General features: G+C 38.5%; 1 protein-coding gene across 2 annotated transcripts in view; it reads left to right on the top strand.

Moving 5' to 3' along the window:
• The window catches only part of LOC107381856 (CUB and sushi domain-containing protein 1), a 668,617-nt gene that overhangs the window by 449,435 nt on the left and 200,167 nt on the right, over positions 1-19,015 (top strand). For both annotated transcript variants that reach the window (XM_015953775.3, XM_015953774.3), the window contains exons 11-14: positions 4,373-4,476; positions 4,748-4,860; positions 12,307-12,489; positions 12,602-12,787. In XM_015953775.3, coding sequence (XP_015809261.3) covers positions 4,373-4,476; positions 4,748-4,860; positions 12,307-12,489; positions 12,602-12,787 — 586 coding nt within the window. The remainder of the gene's footprint in view (positions 1-4,372; positions 4,477-4,747; positions 4,861-12,306; positions 12,490-12,601; positions 12,788-19,015) is intronic.

The raw sequence follows: 19,015 nt of genomic DNA, 5'->3' as shown, positions 1-19,015 counted from the left end.
TTTCCTCGCTGATGATTCGGCATGCTTGCGTTTAAGATGCTGCATCATCACCGTAGTACTCCCATGCCATGCTAAGTCTGACCTACAAACGTTGCAGGTAACGAATGTCTTCGCCTGATTTAACTGAAAATGCTCCCAAACTTCAGAAGTTTTAACTTTTTTGCGTCTCGCTGCTTCTGCCATGTTCCTCTTCCGAACACCTGCCGGCTCTCCCTCGCGCTCATCTGACTTGCTTCCGGTCTGTGCGTAACGGCGGCCGGGGGGGGGGGGGGGGGGGGGGGGGGGGGGGGGCTTTTGGAAGAGTTGCGCAACACAACGAATTGATGACGCAATTCGTTGCCAACGCTTTTTGTAATCGATTTTCATCGAATTTATCGATTCGTTGTTGCAGCCCTACTCCGCTGTAGGAGGGGGTCTGTATGGTACATTTTAGGACTTCTTCTGTTCTCAGGTTTCATTCAAAAACCCATCAGACTTCTGACTAAATAGTGTCAGTCAAAAAGGTCTCAGGAAAAAAAAAGCCATCAGACAAACAGGGAATCAGGAATAACTGCTTCAGGAAAAAATGTCAAACCAAAAGCCAACTTTTTTCCTGAAGCCTTGTGCTCTGATTTTTTATGTTTAGTGCTGAAGATGTTTTCTCTGATGCCTTTTTGTCTGATGGCTTTTTTCATTGGACCTTTTTGACTGACTCTATTTAATTAGAAGTCTGACAGGTTTTGAAATGAAATCCAAGGCTTTTTTTCTCTATGGTCTGATGTTTGACTCCTAAGCACATCCTAAAATGTACACTATAGGTCTGACTAAATCAAAATAACTCTAAAAAATCCTTGTCAGTGGTGTAATAGCCTCAATTGTTACGTAGACAGTAAACAAATGTTACTAAAACTTTTTGTAAAGTGTGCCATTTGCACAGATTGTATAACCAGAAATAATTGTGCCATTGGTTTCTGAGAGTATTTATATTTTATTTTTACATCACATTTTTATTTGTTATAACAAATTAGTTGAATAGAATAAAATAATCCATCAGAAGAGTAGATTTAAATCTTTACTTTTTAGATATATTATCTGTTGAGTCCATGCTTTATGTCTTTAAAACCTCCTGTTTTAGTTTTAGCTTACCTTTAGTTCTGTGTTGTATTTTAGAAGATAATATATTTTGTATAATGTAGTTTGGATTTTCAAGCTGTGCTCAATGCTTCTATAAATGGGTGAACTGAGCTTCTTACTGATGATAATGAGGTGACAATGCTTCCCGTAGGTCTGCAACTATGCATACTTCTTCGCATGCCTCAGTACTCGCACACAAACACATTAAGTAAAGGATAAAGACAGAGGCATAGGTGAAGATTCACAGCAACACTAAACTCAGGGAACCAGCTGTCTCATCTTATTCTGCTTTATTTGTCAATCAAAAAACACCAAAGAAAACCACCTCATCATACTCAAGTTCAAATAAACACATTCACAAAAAAAATCCCACTAATTTCCTTTTTCTTATCTTCAAGTTTATTATAATGCATTTGTAACAACTTCTATTTTGTAGCTACATGCGCATGAAAAAGTTTTAATGTTTAGGTTTAAAGGTTCAGGATTTAGGTTTAAAGCAAGTGCTTTTTTATATTTCATCTTAAATATACTTTATCTTAAAGCTGGTGAGTTTTTATGAGATCAAATTATTCACCATAAACAAAAATGATCAGCCATAACACTGACAACCAGATGTTCCCATTCATAAAATGTATAAAAATGCTAAAATGCGTTAAGAGATTTCCAATTCATGCATTGTTAGAGCTGTAGGAGACCAGATTCTCCTTTAGTTTGTCTCACTACCTGCTGTGGCCACTTAAGAAACAAATACATGTTTTATTGGATAATAAACATTTGTAGCAATGAGAAAAGTAAAACAATGTGGTTGTTGAATGTGGTGAATGCGAATGCCCCAGTCTTTAATTCTAAATGGAGACCAAGTTCCTGTGAACCCTCAGGTAGAGATGAAAACACATCAACAACCCATCATGGTTTATTAATGCTTCCTGCCATTTGTTGCCACTCAGTAGTTAAGACCTCACAATCTCATTTAGCATGTTTTTCCCATTAGTTGTTGTGATTTTCACTAGTCTGCACGGCACTCGGGGCGGCAGCGTTGAAGGTACGCTGTGACAGTTAAATGCTTCTCATAACTCCACGGACTGTTTGAAATGCCGTTTGTGTTGGGAAGATGCGCCGAAACATGAATGCATATGTAAACAGTCACATCTGCCTTCATTGCCATTCCCGTCGCAACGACGCTTAATCCCTCATACTGTCCCCTATCCTAAACATCATCTGAACATTCGGGAGCCATTTTTGTTTTCACAAAGCACTGCCAAAGGCTTAGTTGCGCGTGACTGCATCTGGCTTGTTGAATGCTTTTTAAATTTCATATCACCTGAGATGAGGTATTTATTTATTTAGTTGTTTTTCTGTTACTGTATTGTTATTTGCTGTGTGATGGCTTATCCACACATTACATGGTTCAGCTGAAGCCCCCACAGTAATACACTAAGGCCTCACTCACTGCGACCAGCATTTTGTTTTGCTCGGAGGATTCCCAAACACCGCCGAGACCTGCCATCGTCCACACTGCCAGGGATATGATCTCCATCTAATAAATAATGGACAAGCAGCAAATAATGGAATGCCAGTATTGCTGCAGTTTAGAGCACTAAGCAGATGGATGAACCGATGCTGTACGCGTGCCACTACAGCCACAAAGGTGGCTGCAAGTCAGGCATTCAATTGTCATTTCCTCTGTGTTCGACAGCAGAGAGGTGTGACTGCAGGGTGCAGCATCATCGGCTTCCAGAAATGACTTGTTTAGCTATGAATAAAAAGAAGGATTAAGCCATTCACAAAAAAAGGGCCTTAAATCTGGGAGTTTTGTTTATTAAAGATAAACCTTTATTGGGGAGTAGAGATCGAACAGTCAAGGGGACTGTTGCAGCTTTAAAGCATTAATAAATAATTGTCACTGGGAAGGTCACCAAACAAATTCTGTTTGAACTTTAACTTTTGAATGGCATTATGCATTTGTTGGTGTTTGCTATGTGTGTGTTTTGTCATGTTTTATGGAATAAACATGACCTATCCATTTGATGAATGATATATTGTGGTATAGTTGGGATTCCCAACTCAGTCCAAGAGTTTGATCCCACAGTCTTTCACCGAGTTCCATTTGTATCTATTTTTTACTATTTTGAATTTATTTAACATGATTTCATCTGACAACTGTTGTAATAAAAACATTACTTGAGCATTTATCGACCAGATTCTGTACGTTTACATGATGAAATACTCATTTCAATTAGAGGAAAAGCATCGAGGATTTGGATCCAACAATGTCAAACTGAAATGTGCAACAAGTAGAACAGTTTAAAGGTTGTTGCAGCTTAAGAGGCATGGGTAAAAATGGTGAATGTGCCATTTTTAAAAACTGGTCTGATGAGCCCAGATGGACCCTGTTCCAGAGGCATGGGTGCATCAGGGTAAGAAGAGAGGCAGTGAGTGAGTGCCATCAGGTTATTCCATTGCACTGATGGCACGGGCATATTCCAAGGCGTAATTTTCACACATGGATTGGCCACCACAGAGTCCAGACCTTAACTCCATTGAGAATCTTTGGAATGTGCTGGAAAAGGCTTTGCGCAACAGTCAGACTATCATCATCAATGCAAGATCTTGGTGAAACAGTAATGCAACAGTGGATAGAAATAAATCTGGTGACATTGCAGAAGATTATCGGAACAATGCTACAGCGAACGTGTACAGTAATCTATTTATAGGATATCCACTTCTTTCCAGTTAAACTTGGCTCGTGAGAATGTCAAAGCACTAATCTGCATTATTTTAAGTGTTATTTAGCATGTCGGTCAGCACCAGAGTTGGATTCAGGAGGGTGATGTTGTGGCCATTGTGTGTAACTACAACCTGCATTTCAGAGCAAATGCCAAGGATGGAGCATAGGTTAGCCCGTGTTCTGTTATCAGAAAAGGAACAAAAACATCTTGGGCTTTTTAAGTCGAAGATTCATATTTTCAATGTCAGCGTTAATCTAATAAGCCATACAATTTATAACAGTCAGATTTCCACTAATGTTTATGAAGCCCTCATTCAATTCTATGCTTTCCAATTTCCCCGCTGATATAATCATTAGAATCTTATGTCGCCTGGAATTGTTAGGATGGAAAATCATGAGCTTGTTACTGCAGGCATACATTTCTCAGATTCTCTCCTTTTTCTTGTTTTTGTCTGCTCTCTGGCTTATATAGCTTGGTATTTATTGATGTTTCAGTGTCTGATTTCTTGTTTTGTTTCATTTCTTTTCTAGGTTATAAAGCTGTCCTTTGAAGAGTTTGATCTGGAGAGAGGATATGACACACTGACTGTGGGAGATGGTGGGAAGATAGGAGATACGAGGAGGGTACTATATGTGTAAGCACTAGTTATCATTTTTGGCCTATAATTGGTATTTATCATAAAGAAAAACCAGTGGTGACAGTATTGAAAATGGAGACACAAAGGCACAGAGTTATAGGTAAACATTGCATATATTGAATTGGTCAAGTTGTTTACGCCAAATGGAAATGTTCAATGAATTAGGGTCCAAATCCAAAACCTTCATGGATTCTACAGATGGGGAAAAATATGATAAGTCTTGTGTGTAAGGGAAATCCTTACAAAGTTTTTTTTTGTGTTTGTGTAGACTCACAGGCACCAGTGTCCCCGACCTCATCGTGAGTTTGTCCAATCAGATGTGGCTACACCTGCAGTCAGACGACACTATCGGTTCTGCAGGGTTCAAGGCAATATATGAAGGTAGGTCAACAGGGGCGTATAAACACATACTGTATGTCCCAAAATGCTGTAACAGTTACACACTTTGCATATTTTAAACAAATATGAACGACTTGCTAAGAGGTGTGATTTACTCTTTTATTCAGTACATTTGCAATGTTCTCCAGTGTAAATTAATGCCTTATGAGTCATTATGAAAAAAAAGCTATGATGCTCCTGTTCTGAGATGCAGAATTTTACTGGTGCAGAGGTGGGTTGAAAACAGCAGGATTGCTCATTATTATTACTGATATGCACACACCTCACTTCTGATTGACTAAAAGAACATGTTCAGCCATGTTGCAAAGTCACCATCACCAAGACATTCTCCACTCTCTCTCCTCGCTGCAAAAAACAATTTAGAAAGCCCCCCGTTGGCGAGCACAAGCCAAAAAGGGCGAGGCCATTAATGCAAATCCACAGTGTGACATCGATAAGTGAGGATTTTCAAATCCTAGCATTTCACCATCTATTTTCTAACAGAAGCGAATGCAGGAGATAGGTGTATGAGACCGTTTTCATGTTCAGTCTGCATGAAAAACTCATAGTGACTTATTATAATCAGAAATAATCATTAAAAGTTTTTTTCAGTCTACCACACCTTTAATTTTTTAGGATGTGTGAGTTTTGCAGGATACATAAAGAAACCTGATTTAAGTAAGAGCTCTTTCTTTTACTAGATGTGTCCCTTGTATTTTGAAGCAATCATCGTTCCTTACAATCTGAGAAAACAGTGGCAAGTTTTCATGACCAGGCAGCATTTTCCTCAAACCCAGTCACTTTGGTCTCTTTTATGCAGAGCACGTATTTCCTCAAGCTTAAGTCTTCTAGAAGGCTTTCACCAAACGTCTTTCTCTTACAGAGGTAGGCTTTGTGTAATCTAAGCATTACCTTTGACCTCACCAGTACTTTAGATAGAAGCCTTTTTGTCCCTTTTGAATTCAGGGGTGCTTTTGTGCCGTACTCTTTCTAAGGATAAATTTAACAATGCTTTGCTGAAAGTGGTAAGATTCTCATATTTTCTTTTCACTTTCCATCCCAATCTTCATAAAGCTTTTTGTCCCTGACCTGAGCTGTTTGCACTTTGCTCAAAAGCTGCCTGTTAATTAGTGCTGTTGTAGACTGGGAGGCTTTCCCAGCACTGAGGGATAATGTAAAAATTAGATTATACATAGAATAACTGTTCTAATTATTTGACTGCTGAAGGTATGGCACCCCCAGATCCTATATTAGGGCTTCGAAACTTAGAGGGAGTTCTTTTAACTTTATAAAACATATATATTTGGGGAATATTTCAGGTTGGTCTTTGTGTAAATCAGTAAAATTATCATTTGAATTCAAGTTTGATGTTCTTGTGCCATACGTGCTGAAAAACACTTCCTGTTAATTGGTCATCTTGGCACAAACTCTGAGCACAAACTCCTCTGTCTCAGCATAGATTAAAGGTGTAGTTCACTTGTTTAATTATTGTTTACAGTGGTCTCTAAGATGAATGAATGTTTTGTAAATCATACTCGGGGAAACAAGAAAGAATAAAGAAAATGGTCTTTTCTATAGCGACTCTCAAGATAAAAATCACGAGGCGCTTAAAGGGATTTTTCGGACTTTTGAATTTTTATGCTCGCGATTGCCCCCTCAGGCCAAAAGCGTAATGGCAGCTTCAATAGTAGGCTCGTGCATGAGGCGCGCATTCTGTACGTGCACACTCCTTAACGAAAATAACAGCTGAGATAGTCCCGTGTGTGTGTGTGTGTGTGTGTGGCCTGGTGGACAGAGGACAGGAGAACGCTCAGCTAATTAATTAAATAATTTGGTTTTGTACCTTTCTCTTCAGCACAGCCGACAAAGGTTTATGATGGGTCAGTCTTCCTGCATGCTCAGATCATTCCCTTCCCTTGCTTAAAAAATTGTTCCAAAATGAAAGTTGAACCCACATCTTTTTTATCTGTGAATTCAATGCCGTTCGGCGAGTCTCGAAAAAAAAAATTGGGCATTTTACTGTAAAAAAAATGTACCAGAAATGTCAAAAAGAAACTCTAAAATGTTTACACCCAGAATCGAACCCAAGTCTTCGGCATGTGAGTCAGACATTTTACAAGGTAGGCTACACAGCAGTAACATTCCATGTATCTGTAACATTTATATCCTTGATGACAGCTGAAACAACGTCAATCCAAAGAACGGTTCGGAGCGAAAATGGCTATTTTGTTGCTAATTTGCAGGAAATATCTAGAAGAAAGTTCTACAGAAAGTAGCTAAGGGTCCTCAGAAATGTAGCTAGGTTCATCACTAGGCGTTAGGAACAGCGACAAAGTCGCTGAGTTGGCACTACCTCACTCTCTGCTGCTAAAGCTACGGATAGCAAATGCTACGGGCTATGCCTGAGCGTGAACGCGCATGAAGCAGCCTGCTCGACCCGAGCATCTCTCTTTTTCTGTGATTTTACAGAAAAATAGGCAATCACAGTAAAAATGCCAGGGCTCATTCTACAGGACCAGGGCGTTGCAGGAGAGTGTATGAAGAAGAAATTTATTATTTCTATACATGTTTTGGCTGTCAAACTTACATAATGTCCCTTTAAATAAAGCTCCGGTGCACCTGTTTCAGGAACTAGAAGTGAGCCACGTCAGAGTTAAGCTTCAGATGGCAGGATTTGGGGTCTTATTTCCTGATATTTGAACATCTCACCTCTGTTTGGCTAACAGCAATGCAACTCTACCACTGACTCTGTTTGCTCTGCAATGTTAATGTTTTATCTCCATAAATAGCATAAACCTGAAGAACTTCTGCTGTGTGATGGAGTTGCTAATGCTAACGGTTAGATTCTACCAGCCGTGTTTGCGAGATGCTAAAACAACAACCGTCTTCCCCGTCGCGAGTCAAGATGGGTGAGTCCGCGAACGTTAAGTGACAGTGTGACTTAGATCTGTCACAGTTTTCAAATCCTAGATTTCACCATCTATTTTCTATCATAAGCTAATGTAGGTGTGGGAGTCTGTTTTCATGCCGAAATGAAAAACTTACAATGACCTAATATAATCAGAAATGTTAATTAAAATATGTTTTTTTCAGTGAATTCAACTTTTTTTTAACATTTAACTTTCAGATTTTAAGTTGGTCATTTCAAGGTTTTATTATATTTTCATCTTATTTGTTCATAGACTCGGTGCTAAGGATTTTTTTATTGCTGCATGACCCACTTTCTGTTTGGGTTCAGTTCACGGATTAATGCCTTGAAAGTTTTCTTTTAGAGCTTCTAAAACCTGAACTGAACCTAACCCCAACCTATCTGTTCTAGATGTACCGAACAGCATTGTTTTCCACAGTTTTTAGGCAACAGTGTGTTTTATGTTTTCCTAACACAACGTCAAACATTTAAACTAAAATCTCCTAAAACAAATTATTTTTTTAGAGATTTGTGAATTTGTATGCACACTTTTGGAAGTCATTTTCTATTGAAGTAGAAACAGGACAGCTAATTTGATGACAACAGTAAAGGAATGGGAGGGTTAACATTACATACTCTAGAAAGCAACAGACAAGCAAAATCACTAATCAGCCAGAATCTGGTGTTTTTTTCTTTTTAAATGGATACTATACAACTTTTTATTATTTTTTAAACCATTTTCTTGAGCCAGTATGTGCTAAAATAAACCTTCACTGCATTAATAAAAAGTCACTCAGACCCCCATCGCCCACTGTGGCCAGAATATTGCACCTGCAACTTCAGAGGTACCTGTCTGGTCCCTGTTGGGGGAGCTGACATTCCAGCACTGCAGTCTGCTTCCAGCACATTTCCTGCATGTTTTAGATTATGAACACAGCTGATTTGTTTGCTTTAGATATGTACCACCCATGTAGACACTAAGGAAGGTTGAGGAGACATTTTAGCAGTTATAGTTTTCTGTATTTTTTCTTTCATCTGACGGCACCCTCTAGTGCCTGACAAGCATATCACATTATGACCTACTTTCATTTCCGTTTCTAAGGCCCAGAGCAACACCTCTTGTACAAACTAAAAGCTACTAAAAGGTAGCCAAAACTGCTTAGTATATCATTAATTGCTGTTGGCTGCTTTTTCTTTTTCCCTCCAACTGGTGTTTGTGTTTTTATGATAGAACTGAAAAAAAAAAACAGAAATGAAGCAAATGAAGATTGTTTTTCTTCATTCTAACAATTTTTAGCCTCTTTGGTGAAAATTATGATGCCGAGGTGCAATCCAGGGTTGGGTATGGGCCAAGTCAATGTGACCAGTAAACATTAAAATCAGGATTTATTCAGCTTAGCATGAGGCAAGAGTTACCAACGATAACTCATTATTGTGCTCACTGTGAAAAAGCTATTCAATTTTTTGCATTTTTCTTCCATTATTTCTGTGCTTTGGGCTGTAAAAATTAGGATCTTTAACAGTTCAGCTGCATCGTTTGTCAATAATAATAACAATGAAGTTTCATTGTAGCCTAAACCTTTACATGTAAAGTTGTCTCTGCCAGATTTATTTCAGCATTTAAAATAAAGAGTGTATTGCTCTTTAATGTCCCAGGGTCTGTTTTCCTCTTTATTTATTTATTTATTTAAATCTCAAGTCTCTTACCCAAGATAATAAAAGCCAAAGATGTGAAAAGATGAAAATTTAAAAGAATGGGGAGAAAAATTAAACTGAGGAAAAAGTAATTAATGATCTCCAGAAGATGTTTTACTTTCATATTTCTTCAGAACAACCCAACAACTGCCTGTGGTGCGATCTGTTTGTCCTTGGGTGGATAAATGTGATGCTGTCAGATGCAATAATGTCACAGCGTTATACACTTTGATCAGCGCTACTCCCTGAGTTCTCTTTTTCAGCCCAAGTGTAGGACTGTTTTTTAATTGGCATCATGTCGCACTTATATATTTTCCAGTGTCGCTTATGTGTGTGTGTGTGTGAGTGTGTGTGTGTGTGTGTGTGTGTGTGTGTGTGTGTGTGTGTGTGTGTGTGTGTGTGTGTGTGTGTGTGTGTGCGTGTGCGTGTGTGTGTGTGTGTGTGTGTGTGTGTGTGTGTGTGTGCGAGCATACAAATTACTGAGAGAATGACAGAACTGATATCATAAACAAACATAGAGCATTATGATAATTAAAGCTTTTGGTGAAATGCTGCTGCCAAATTTCTAGTCTGATAGCAATTTGCTGTCAGAATGTAACAATGCAAATTGTTTATTTTTATTTACAGCATATTGGAGGAATGCAAATGATGATGAAATGTGTTTAGGGCCATAATGTTGTCTCAATGATATTAGAATGAAGCCTTATATAAAGGAAAAGTTAATACGTGTAACTCAATAAACATTTTAGCTCTATTAAAGTAGATTTAAAATGGCTTTGGACTTCAAACCGTCTCTTTTGTAGTTCATTGTTGGTAATTACCCACATAAAGCAGCTGTCTTAGCATGATTATAAACATAATTTAGTTGCATGAAAACAAATTAGACTAAAATTATTCAAAATGTATTGAAACATTTGTAAAATGTCAAGAATGTCCTGAAATATTCATAACAATTCCTTTGTTTGTGCTTCAGCGCTGTAGGTGATAAAAACATTTGTCCTTTGTGTTCTCAGTGTTATATTTCTCTCTGTATGTGGCAAATTGCTTACATGACTGAGAGGAAAACAGCAGGTGATTAAAACGTTATATTTAAATGTACTGGCAGTTTAGCATTCCCCCCCTTCATTGAATTCTGCAAAAAAGTAAGGAAATAACAGGAAATTAAAAAATAAAGTAAGGAAAGCTAGAATAAAAAGAAACACAATGAAACAAAACTTGTAGAAGATGCGGTTTTCACCATAATGACAGACTTTACCAGGGGCTCCAGATCACTGATATCCATCCTGACGCGTGTCATCTGTGTGACAGCGAGCTAAAGGCCACAAACACATCTGAGACGTCTTTAGATTCTATTCTGGAGGATGCACTTACATCCCAACAGATAAAAAATGTAAAAGAGAAGACATCCACTCACATATAAATAAACTATCTAGATATCTGTTTGTCTAAAGCAGAACCCGGGGCTTAGTGGGGTATGGCTTACATGATGACAAATGTCTGATTGAATGTCAGATTTTAAAAAGGGAGACTGAGCAGGAAGTGATGCATCACCGTGAAAAAGGGGGTAAAAGCCTGTTAGATATAAAGAGGAGACAATTGAAGGTATCTTTAATTTGACATTTGTCAATTAAACAAACAAGAGAAGGCAGGGAAATGTGGGGGTAATTTAGATGAAAAAGTATTTGGCAAAAATGTTGGTTTTGCTTATTTAAGTGCATGTCCCTCTTGAGTGTGTAGTGTGTGTGCCCATGTGTGTGTGTGCACATCATCCACTTATTGTTTTGTCTTTCACAATTAAAACTGAATTGCACTACAATTACCCTGATAGCAATAAACTATAAGGAGGGAAGCAATTAAATAAATTTCCCACTGATTGTACATCCCAACCCAGCTGGATAATATGAATCAGATGTGTTCCATTCACTTTTTCTGCTCTAATAAATATGCTTTAATATCCCCAGCTCATTTCGTTGCAACATGTTTAAAATGGCCCAGACCTAGCCAAAATGTTCGCAACTCCACTGACACGTGTACCTCCTACGCTAAATAGTTCTCTTGACTAATCAAACCGAGGCAACCTGCTCTCTGTGTGTGTGTGTGTGTGTGTGTGTGTGTACGTAAAAGTACTGGAGCAGGTCAGTTTAGCCACACGCCACAGCAGATCTACTGTTGGCCCGAGCAATATGAATGTCAGCCAATCACAATGCGTTATGTTGTTGTTCTTCGAAGGTGTATAGCCAACTGCTTCATTGACTTATTTCCGTAACGATGAATATGTCACATTGTGCATTGTTCTGATTGGTCTTAATAATGTCCAATTGCGTGCAAAGGCAGTTTGAAAGACAGCTGTAGATTCTAACTGACCAAGTTCTGTCTGTACGTTGTGGCCAGACTATATATTTACAGACATAGGATGCCTTGCCAGGCTACAAAACACAACATTTTCAATTATGTGTGTTTTTGGCCACTTCAAGGACTATCATCCAGTTTAGACCTAAAGCACAATGTCTGCCTTTTTTCTATTTCCAAATGTAAAAACTGGTTTGCAAAGGTTACATTTCTATTCGATCATCCCAAACCACCTTTTGCTATCAATGAAGCAAAGCTTTTTATATTTTTATTATAGTCATATTTCCTCCCTGTTTGATTGAGTTGGTCTCAGCAGACGCTGGTTTCTGAACATATAGGAAGCATATTTACCACCATGACTTTCCAGCCTCAAAACACTCATAATCATCCATTGTACTAAAATTTAGCTAAATGTTTCCAACAATCACATGGAGTGTTGTAATGGTACGCAACGCAATGGTATGAATAATCAGCATAACTTTGTCTGTGTGTAACAGAGATCGACAGAGGAAGCTGCGGCGATCCCGGGGTGCCGGTGTTTGGTCGTCGTAGCGGTGATCGCTTTCAGCATGGTGATGTGTTGACCTTCTTCTGCCAGTCAGCTTTTGAACTCGTAGGAGAAAAAACCATCACATGCCAACACAACAACCAGTGGTCTGGAAACAAACCCAGTTGTGTCTGTAAGTATACACACTTGTATATCTCTTAAATGCAACTCTGTCCTGTTATCCTTCTTTATCTTCTAGCACCTAAAAACTTTGTGTTGTTCTTTTTTCCACTTCCTTCTTGTAGTTTCCTGTTTCTTCAACTTTACGGCTCCATCAGGGACAGTATTATCCCCAAACTACCCAGAGGAGTACGGGAACAACCTGAACTGTGTGTGGTTGATTATCTCTGAACCAGGGAGCCGCATACACCTCTTCTTCTCTGACTTTGACCTTGAGCCACAGTTTGATTGGTTGGTGGTCAAAGATGAAGGTAATAATGTCATAAAATACTTTGTCTTATCCTTCTGGTTGAGCTATCAATGGGTTATTATAAATAACAGCTTAAGGATAAAAATAGATATTTTACATCTGAAACATTGTTTGTTACATATGAGAAAGGTAAAGATGATAGCAGGCTGAATTTGATTGAAAAGCTTACCAGTCAATACACGGGATAGAAAGATAATTGCTATTTTATTTTATATTTCAGCAATTTCTTTTTTTTTTTTTTTTTTACTTCTTGTAAAACAGAACAATTTTTTCTGCTCCACATCTCAGGGTTATTGATTCCAACAGATTTGAGTTAAGCCTTCGTTTGACTTGTTGGATGATGTTGTGTTTAATCGACTGGCTGTAAAGCTGTTTTATATTATTTTTTTCCCACAGTTTTGCGTGGATGCATTTTGAAATTTGCAGGGCAGGTTCTGATGTTGCAGTGGTCAAACAGAAATCACAGGTTATTGCTGTAAAGCCTTAGACATTGGGACGTGTCCTGCCAGTGTATCAGAATCTTGGGGAACGACACAGCTGTTCTATTTTTAACAATAATGGCATAGACTCTGCATAATTCACAGGTAGAAATTATGTTAATGACAAGACTTACCAATAGCCATTTCGTTATAAATAAATTGTACAACATAATTAGTTAGTAACTTAGTGCAACGTTTAATGGATCACAATTTTTAAATGTTTTTTTTCTGATTATAGTCACTCTGAGTTTTTCATGCTGGCTGAATATAGAAATAGTCTCCTATATGTATTTCCTGCATTAGCTTCTGATAGGAAAAATGTGGCAAGACATGGATTTAAAAGGCCTGATAGATCTACGTCACAGTATCACTTGACATTAACTTAACATGGACTCACCCATCTTGACAAGTGATGGAGAAGGGAGGAAACAACAGAGAACGTCTTGGGTAGTGAAAGCTAGCTGTTAGCATTAGCAACTACACCACATGGCAAAACTCCTCCAGATTTGTGTTATTTGTGGAGATAAAACCTCATTCTTGCAAAGTAAATGGAGTCAGTGGTTGAGTCACGCCGGGGACACACTGGCCACGGAAGCGCCGCGAAAATGGGACCGCCTGCATTCGGCGCCCTTGTTAAGCTATTCTATAGACCACATGGGCCGCCGAAGCGCCGCGAAGCACCTCGCGCCGGCGCGTGCCGGCGCTCCAGTCCGTGCCGTGCAGCGATCATTTCGGCGTTGGCTCTATTTTTTTTTGCGAGCCGCGGGTGAATCGCATCAATTCTGGCAGGAAGTCAAACGTAGACATAAGAGGCAGGCCGGTAAAGTTAACAAAATAAAACATTTCAAAATAAAATTCCGCAATAGTCAAATGTGTTCATAAACAGACACTGCAGAAAAACCACACGAACACGCACACACATACACACACATCGAACTTGTGTGCGTGTGTGACCACGTGAAGGGGGTGTGGTTTTGGGTGTCTTTTCACCGGAGCAAACAGGACAGAGAGGCAGAAAGTCTGAGGCAAGCAGTTAAGAAGGATGACTTTAAATGAATTATGGAAGTTGAGAAACACAAGGAGCTGTACGACCCCCGAAAAACATGGTTATTTACGTACCCGTGTCGGAAGAAACTGCTAGGATACAGCTGCAGAATTGGAGCGGGTTCCAAGAGATTCAACTGGCAGAAACAACTCATACCATAGGTTCACACACACACACACACACACACACACACACACACACACACACACACGCGCGCGCGTACAAACACTCAAACGTAGAGGAAAAGAGCTGAGAAAAGGCAGAGAGGAAATGTAGGACACCCAGTGTTTAAAAGAAAAACTACAGCTGAGTCGAGGCGCGCCTCGACTGGGGCGCGTCTGATCTGAACTGAGGAGCGGCAAGCAGCGGCCGAATTTCGTGAGCGATTCGCTTCTCGGCGCTTCGCGGCGCTTCCGCGGCCGGTGTGTCCCCGGCGTCACATTGCTGTTAGCCAATCATTGTTGATATCTCCAAACATCAGGAGGTAAGATTCCAAATTCTGCCATCTGAAGCTCTCCTTTGATCTGACAAACAAATACTGTGTTACCTTAATTATGTAGAAATGTATCTATACTTCACTGGAGTAATTATCTTTTAGTCAACTTTACTGCTACAGTTTTACAGTTATGTGTCCTTTCTACTCCTTACGTTTTAAAACTATTATTGTTACTCTTTTTTTGTTATTTTGACTTGTCATTCCACAAATAGCACAAAGCCAAAGAACCTTTCCAGATTAAATGCATCATCTGGTTAGAGTGAATTTTATTGCGGTTGGAAAATAATTAGAAACATCTACATTTCTGAGCCCTATTGGTTGGTACCATCCACATATGGGTCTTTAATGTTTTTGCATTCATTTTCAAAAGGCACACGTGCATCTGAAACGTTGTCTTCCAAATTTGTCAATGGTATTGTTTTTAACATCATAGTAATCGTGGCCTTTAGTAGAAATATGTTTTTGGGGAGGAGTGGTGGTGCTGTGGCACCGCTTAAGCTTTTGTCCTTTATTTTACTTTTATGCACCATGTAGTTTTTACTTTTTTATGTTTACACGAGTAAAAAGCTTAAAGTGACACTTCATTGTTTACATTATCCTTTAGAGAGCTATACTTCAATTTGTGTGATGAATGTAAATAAATAGTTATGGCACCTCTGCTGCTAATATTCTGATTTTATCTGAGTGAAAACCCAGTCTTTAAATTGCAAATATTTTATATATTTTCACTCAACCATGTCATATTTCAACATTTAAAAGCATATTGCAAATAAAAATACTCAATGCAGTTAAAGGAAATGTTTTAAAATCCCCTCAGCTAGGTAGCGTTAGCTTATAAAGTTGCCTAAAAATCCAATTAACCGTGCTGTATAATGGTTAACAGCTAACATGTTATTATGTCATTCAGCAGGGAAGAATATGATAGCAGACAACTACAAAAGGCTTCTCTCTGGATCTCTCTTTTTGGATAAAACAACATAGAATCTTATTACTCTTTCAGCTGTTGTCTCATTGATTTTCATCTTCATGTTAACTGACAATCAGCGCAACAACAAACCTTTTGGTTTACTGAAGAACAAAGAGATGTGCACTTTTCATGTTTCAGTCAAGCTAATTCTTCATTTAAGTGGCTCATTTATGGAAACAAAAAATAAACAAGCAGTTACATAAGCCTCAAGTATCAAAACTGGGATATTTAACTTTTTATGTTTTTCTGATATGGTTGGTCATTCAGAATCTCTGAATTTAAATAAGTTGAAGTGTTATGTCATATTTTATTCACATATTCTCAGAAACTATACCTGCAGCTTCAACTTGCATAAAAATTTAATTATTTGTTTTTCTAGGAAATAAAATAGCCACAAAAAGCAGAGTTGTTTGTAGATTTGTGAAGCACAAGGTTCTTTTAAGTGTGAGTTAATGCGCATTTTCTTCTTAATGTCATAATTATGTAATTTTATTAATTCTGTATAAATTAAACTTTCGTTTTTGAAAATTCTGAATTCTGATATTTTTCATAGGATTCACTTATTATATTTATTATGTGACATTCTGCCTTTTAGTCAAATTAGCTTACACAATTACATTTTTAAAAATATTTAATATTATTATTCATCAGGGCCAAGATAGGATAGGATAGGACAGAATATTACATTAATGTTTGTATGGAGAACCGTCTCAGCAGGAAAGTAGACTCACAAGAAGAATGAAAGGATGCACAAAAAAATAAAAATGAATTCACTACCTTTTGAAAAAGTACTGCGTCATAAACGTTAACAGAATATTTACAGGGAGTGAGAACATTAACGGAAAACTGCAAAATAAATATGAATGAATGTGAAGTAGAATAACAATAGTGTTACAAACCCTTGGATGTTAGTTAGTTGTGGTGGAGGGGTAACATAATAACTGGTGTGTGTCATGATCTGTGTCTGTGTCTCCCTCATGTGTCTCCTTGTGTGCTCCATTCCCCCCTAAGAATCCCCCTTATGTGTCTCTTTGTGTTCCTCATGTGTCCCCTGGTCTTCAGCCCTCCAGATTATCCCTCCCAGGTCCTGTGTTCCTTCAATCTCCCCCAGTCACCCCTTTGCAGTTTTTTATAGGTTCAGCTTCTCACTTTATTAGTCTCTTTAGTATGTTTTTCCACAGGTTTTTGTAGTTTCCCTTCCCCTTAGAATATTAGTTTATTTTGCTGCTCATCTTGTCTTTAGGTTTTTTACTCTTTACTCTTAGGTCATGTTAGTTTCCTCCCTGATTAGTTAATTGCTTATACCTGGTTCTCTCTCCACACACCTGCAGCCCATCTGCCTCCCATCATGCCCCCAGTTTATACTGTAAGCCCTGTCTTGTCTCAGTGTCTTGTCGGTCCATTGTTGTTGTCAGTGTTGTTTTGGTGCTCTGTGTGAGCTTTGTGTCTCGTCCCCGGGTTTTGTGCTCTAAGTGAGCTTTAGTTCTAGTCTCCAGGTTTTGTGCTCTATGTGAGCTTTTCATTCTCCTGATTCAGGATTTTTGTTTTTGGCTTCCTGCCTCTTTGGATTTTTAGTTCATCATCCTAAATAAAGGATTTATTTTTGAAACGCTCCTGCCTCATGTCATCTGGGGTAATCTGCATCTTGGGTCCTAACCACCTCCTTGCTTTCAACGTGACTGTGTGTAGAAAGGGGGAAGTGTAAATAAAATGTATTTTATTAACAGAGTGAACACAAACACTCAGTCCTTGACTGGATTAACGACTAAACGAAAAAGGCACTAAATATAACTAAAAGGTGACGGGTAGAAATCAAAACACCTGAGGCAAAAGGCCTTGGGGAAGAAAACACGAGAATATAACAAACAAAAAAAATGCCGTAGCTAAATAACTAGAAACAACAAATCTCGACGGCTAATTCTATTCTAAATATTATTCTAAGGACTAAACTTAAAGCAAGCTCTAAAGCTGAAAAAAGGAACTGGAATTCAAGTTAAAGAGCAGGCAAATGGATCTATAAACAAAAACGGCTACTAACAGCAACAGGATTTACCAAAAAAAACTATTGGAAACACTGGGACTATCAAAGTTTTTATCCTACTCGAAAACCGTTTGCTACAAGAGATCCAAGGACCGAGGATAGAAGAACAGGGTGTTAGGCTGTGGTTCTCTCCCAGAGAACTGAGAGCTGCAGTCTTAAGCCATCAGCTCTCATCAGCTGACGGCTTTCAGCTGGGGTGCTGAAGACTGTCCGAGGTGGAAGCCAGCCTGACGGAGGACCTGTCCAAGGTCCTGAACACGAGAAGGGAGCAGAACTGGGCCAGTCAGGATGTGGGAGCCCAGGATCCGTAACAAATAGAAACATTGCAAATAACAAATGTATAATATCAAACAATGACAATGAACCTATAATAAGCAGATCACAGATTTGACCAGACCTTCTGTAGGAAAAGTGTTGAGTTGGACACAAACAAAACGTGTTTCCTCCAGAAAGCCACGTTTCTCAAATAGCCACTGATTTTTGTGAAGAAGCTCAAGAAATTTCTACTGTAAACAGTTTAGACCCTTTGTAGATGAAATGTTGGTCAGAAATGTAAACATTAAAAAAAGAGTGATGCATCTGCTAGTGTTAATGAGACAGATGTATATCTAGTTTAAATGTGAGTTTACAACAATCATCATCATCAACTTTATTTATGTAGCACCTTCCAGCTGCCAGAAGGCAAACCAAAGTGTTGTACACACATTAAAAACATTGCTGACTCATGCAATGGTCAAGAAAAATCGACATAAAAACAAATAAGATTGGATAAAAGCAGGAGATAAGAGCAACGAATGTTAATAATAATAAAAAAACTAGATAAAATAAGCTAAATAAAATTGGATTCAAATTACCTAAATTATCTAAAAATATGGCTAGCTCGCGTGCTGAGGGAACACCACTATATAAAAGCGAGTTTTCTTCCGACTCTTAAAAACCAGCAGTGAGGGTACTTGTTGTACCTCGAGTGGAAGACCTTTCCATAGCTTGGGGGCCAAAACTGAAAAAAGCCCTGCCTCTTCTAGTTGAGCATTTTGCTCTTGGAACAACTAGTAGGTCTTGATGTGATGACCTAAGTGCATGGGATGGTTTATACTGGGTGAGTAACTCAGTCAAATAACTTGGAGCACAGCCTTCAGAGACTTGAAAACAAAAACAAGTATATGGAACTGAACTCTGAAAGATACTGGAAGCCAGTGCA

The sequence above is a fragment of the Nothobranchius furzeri genome, chromosome 9, assembly GCF_043380555.1.
Source record: "Nothobranchius furzeri strain GRZ-AD chromosome 9, NfurGRZ-RIMD1, whole genome shotgun sequence".
In the NCBI taxonomy this organism is placed as follows: domain Eukaryota; kingdom Metazoa; phylum Chordata; class Actinopteri; order Cyprinodontiformes; family Nothobranchiidae; genus Nothobranchius; species Nothobranchius furzeri.
The sequence above is the reverse complement of the archived record's forward strand: the minus strand, read 5'-3'. Positions and strand labels throughout refer to the sequence as shown.